Raw genomic sequence first — 2500 nt, 5'->3', positions numbered from 1 at the left:
GAAGTGTCACAAGTCATGCAATTTCGTGCTTGTGTAATTCCGGGTAATGTCTGTCTGTCTGCTTTGGTATTTATGAGAAAATTGGTCTGTCTTTTGGTTAGAGTGTGTGTCTGTTAGTCTGTTTGTTTCTTCTTGTTTTTGATTGTTCATAATCTTATTCGTTTTCCCTTTTTTTTCTTCTTCTTATTTTTTAATTTAATTTTTCTTCTCAGTTTTGCTTTGTTTTCTGTTTTTTTTTTTATTCTTTTGATTATATTTTTTGTTGTTGTTTTTCTTCTGGATTTTCTTTTTCTTCATATATTATGTTTCTTCTCCTTTCTTTTCTCCCTCATTTTATTCTCTTTCTTTTCTTTCATACTTCTTACTTTTTCTCTTCTCTCTTTTTCTCTCTCTGTTTCTCTCTTTCTCATCTTTCTCATCTTTTTTTTTCTTCATTCATTTTTTTCTCTCTCTTTCCTCTCTTCTTCTTCTCTCATTCTTTTATCCTCTTCATATTTTCTTCTTCTTCTTCTTCTTCTCTTCTTCCTCTATCCTTCTCCTTCTCTTTTTCTTCTTTCTCTTTCCTCTATCTCATTCTCCTCTCCCTTCTTCATTCTTCCTCTTACTCTTCCTCTTCTTTGTCTTCCTGCTATCTTTACCATTAAGGCTGCCTCTGATACAATCAAGTTTTTCATTGCCTTGCGTTTTCTTTCCATTACCTTGAATTGTGTACCGAAGACATGAAATGGCGTGCAACACACACACACACATACACACACACACACACACACACACACACACACACGCACGCACGCACGCACGCACACACACACACGCACACACATACACACACGTAAAATGTACTCTTGTTTCCTCATTTCATCATTTTACTTCATTTTTCTTCTTCTTTTTTGTCTTCTCGTCAAGTTTTCTTACTAATATTCTCATTCTTTCTGTTTTTAAATATTTTTCCTTATTTTAGACATATCGTTTCTTGCATGTTTGTTTTTTCTAAATTAAGATGCCATGTGTCCATATACACTGTCCTTTTCCTTTTTAAGACCATTTCATTGCATTCTATATTAATGTTTTGTGTTAAAAAACATTTCATTTACTTGACTAAATGTCGTTTTTTTTTGTTTGTTTGTTTGTTTGTTTGTTTTTTTCAAATGAAAACTCACAACGTCATCAAGTGTTATTATCGAATACTTCTTGTGACTTGTTTAGAGTTTTCAGATTTCGAGTGGCTTGTATAACTTTTTTTTCCGTTAATGTGTGATTTTTGGGTTTTAGAGTTCATTGGATTTGGAAGTTTGATTGGGTTAAATTTAGCCAAGTTTAGATGAGAGAAGAGTAAGTTAGATATTAGATTGAATTGTGTTAGGTTAGATAGGGTTAGTTAGATTTGGTTATATCTTTTGGTTTAAGGTTAGAAGGGAAAGTAGGAATGATAGGAATTACATTAATGATGATAATTATGGAAAATATAATTAATAGATATGTTGCTACTGTTACTATAATTAGTACCATTAGTATGATTATACCAGTGATGATAAGGATGATACCGCTAATAATGAAAAATGATATCGGCATCAACATGAACGCTATAAGGGCAGTGAAATGTGAATGGTAGTTTTAATTACGACTAACTGAAAAAAAATCATGAAAGAATACAAAATTCACGTTTCTCGGCAAAGGTAAATACAAGTATTTATCTCGACCATTAGCTAATTAGTCTTTTTTTTTCCTGCTTATCCTTTCCAACTCTGTTTTTTTTTTTTTTTATCTAGTTTGTATTATTTTTCCTCTTCATTTCATCGGCTTTCGAACAAATATATTCCAGAGGTTCTCTATCCGGATTTCAACTGGATTTGTTTACGCGAACGGCTGTTATGAAAGCGGTGAGTTTTTGTAAATGTTTGTTTTTGTTCTCGATTCGAACTGTACATAATGGCTTCATTTAACGAGTGTTGGCTATTTATTTTTCTCGCTTTGATCTTTTATGTGAGCGTAGATGTTGTAAATGTTTTGTCTTGTGGATTTGATTCGGTTTGGTTTGGAGTTTTATAATTATCATAATGTTTATTTGTTTTTCTCTCTTTTTCATTAATCTTATCCTAAAGCTATCGCCATCTTATCCAGCGTTTCAAATCGACTTCATTCGCAATCTGACTATCCTCATTTTTACTTCTTTTATCATCATTCCCACTTTCATTTCTATCGTGGCACCGATAACTTAAACGAAGGGCCAGCTGACCTTCCGCTCTCCATTCCGATCTTCAACTCGAATCAACTCAACCGTCAACCATCAACCGTCAAGAATTCCCCCCAAAACACAACCAAACTCAACCAAATCCTTCGGGAAATCTTCTCGGGACAACCAACTCACGGTCAGAGAGTTCGGAATTGCTGCTACTGGGAGCTGGCGTGACGTAACCCGTTGCGTTGCTGTCTTCGGTCTTGCCACCTTCGCTTGGACTTGCAGACGTCTGGTTGGTGCCTTCGCCTGCCGGAGGGGGGG

General features: G+C 34.7%; 1 protein-coding gene across 4 annotated transcripts in view; it reads right to left on the bottom strand.

Annotated features, from left to right (window-relative positions):
* The window catches only part of LOC122263353 (uncharacterized), a 57088-nt gene that overhangs the window by 19691 nt on the left and 34897 nt on the right, over positions 1 to 2500 (bottom strand). For all 4 annotated transcript variants that reach the window (XM_086548951.1, XM_086548952.1, XM_086548953.1 and 1 more), the window contains one exon: positions 2369 to 2485. In XM_086548951.1, the coding sequence (XP_086405077.1) occupies positions 2369 to 2485 (117 nt within the window). The remainder of the gene's footprint in view (positions 1 to 2368; positions 2486 to 2500) is intronic.

Source organism: Penaeus japonicus, unplaced genomic scaffold (genome assembly GCF_977035675.1).
Source record: "Penaeus japonicus unplaced genomic scaffold, GWHDUDI00000001_assembly GWHDUDI00000021, whole genome shotgun sequence".
NCBI classification, from domain to species: Eukaryota; Metazoa; Arthropoda; class Malacostraca; order Decapoda; family Penaeidae; genus Penaeus; species Penaeus japonicus.
Note: the sequence above shows the minus strand (reverse complement) of the source record. Positions and strands in the feature narration are given on the sequence as shown.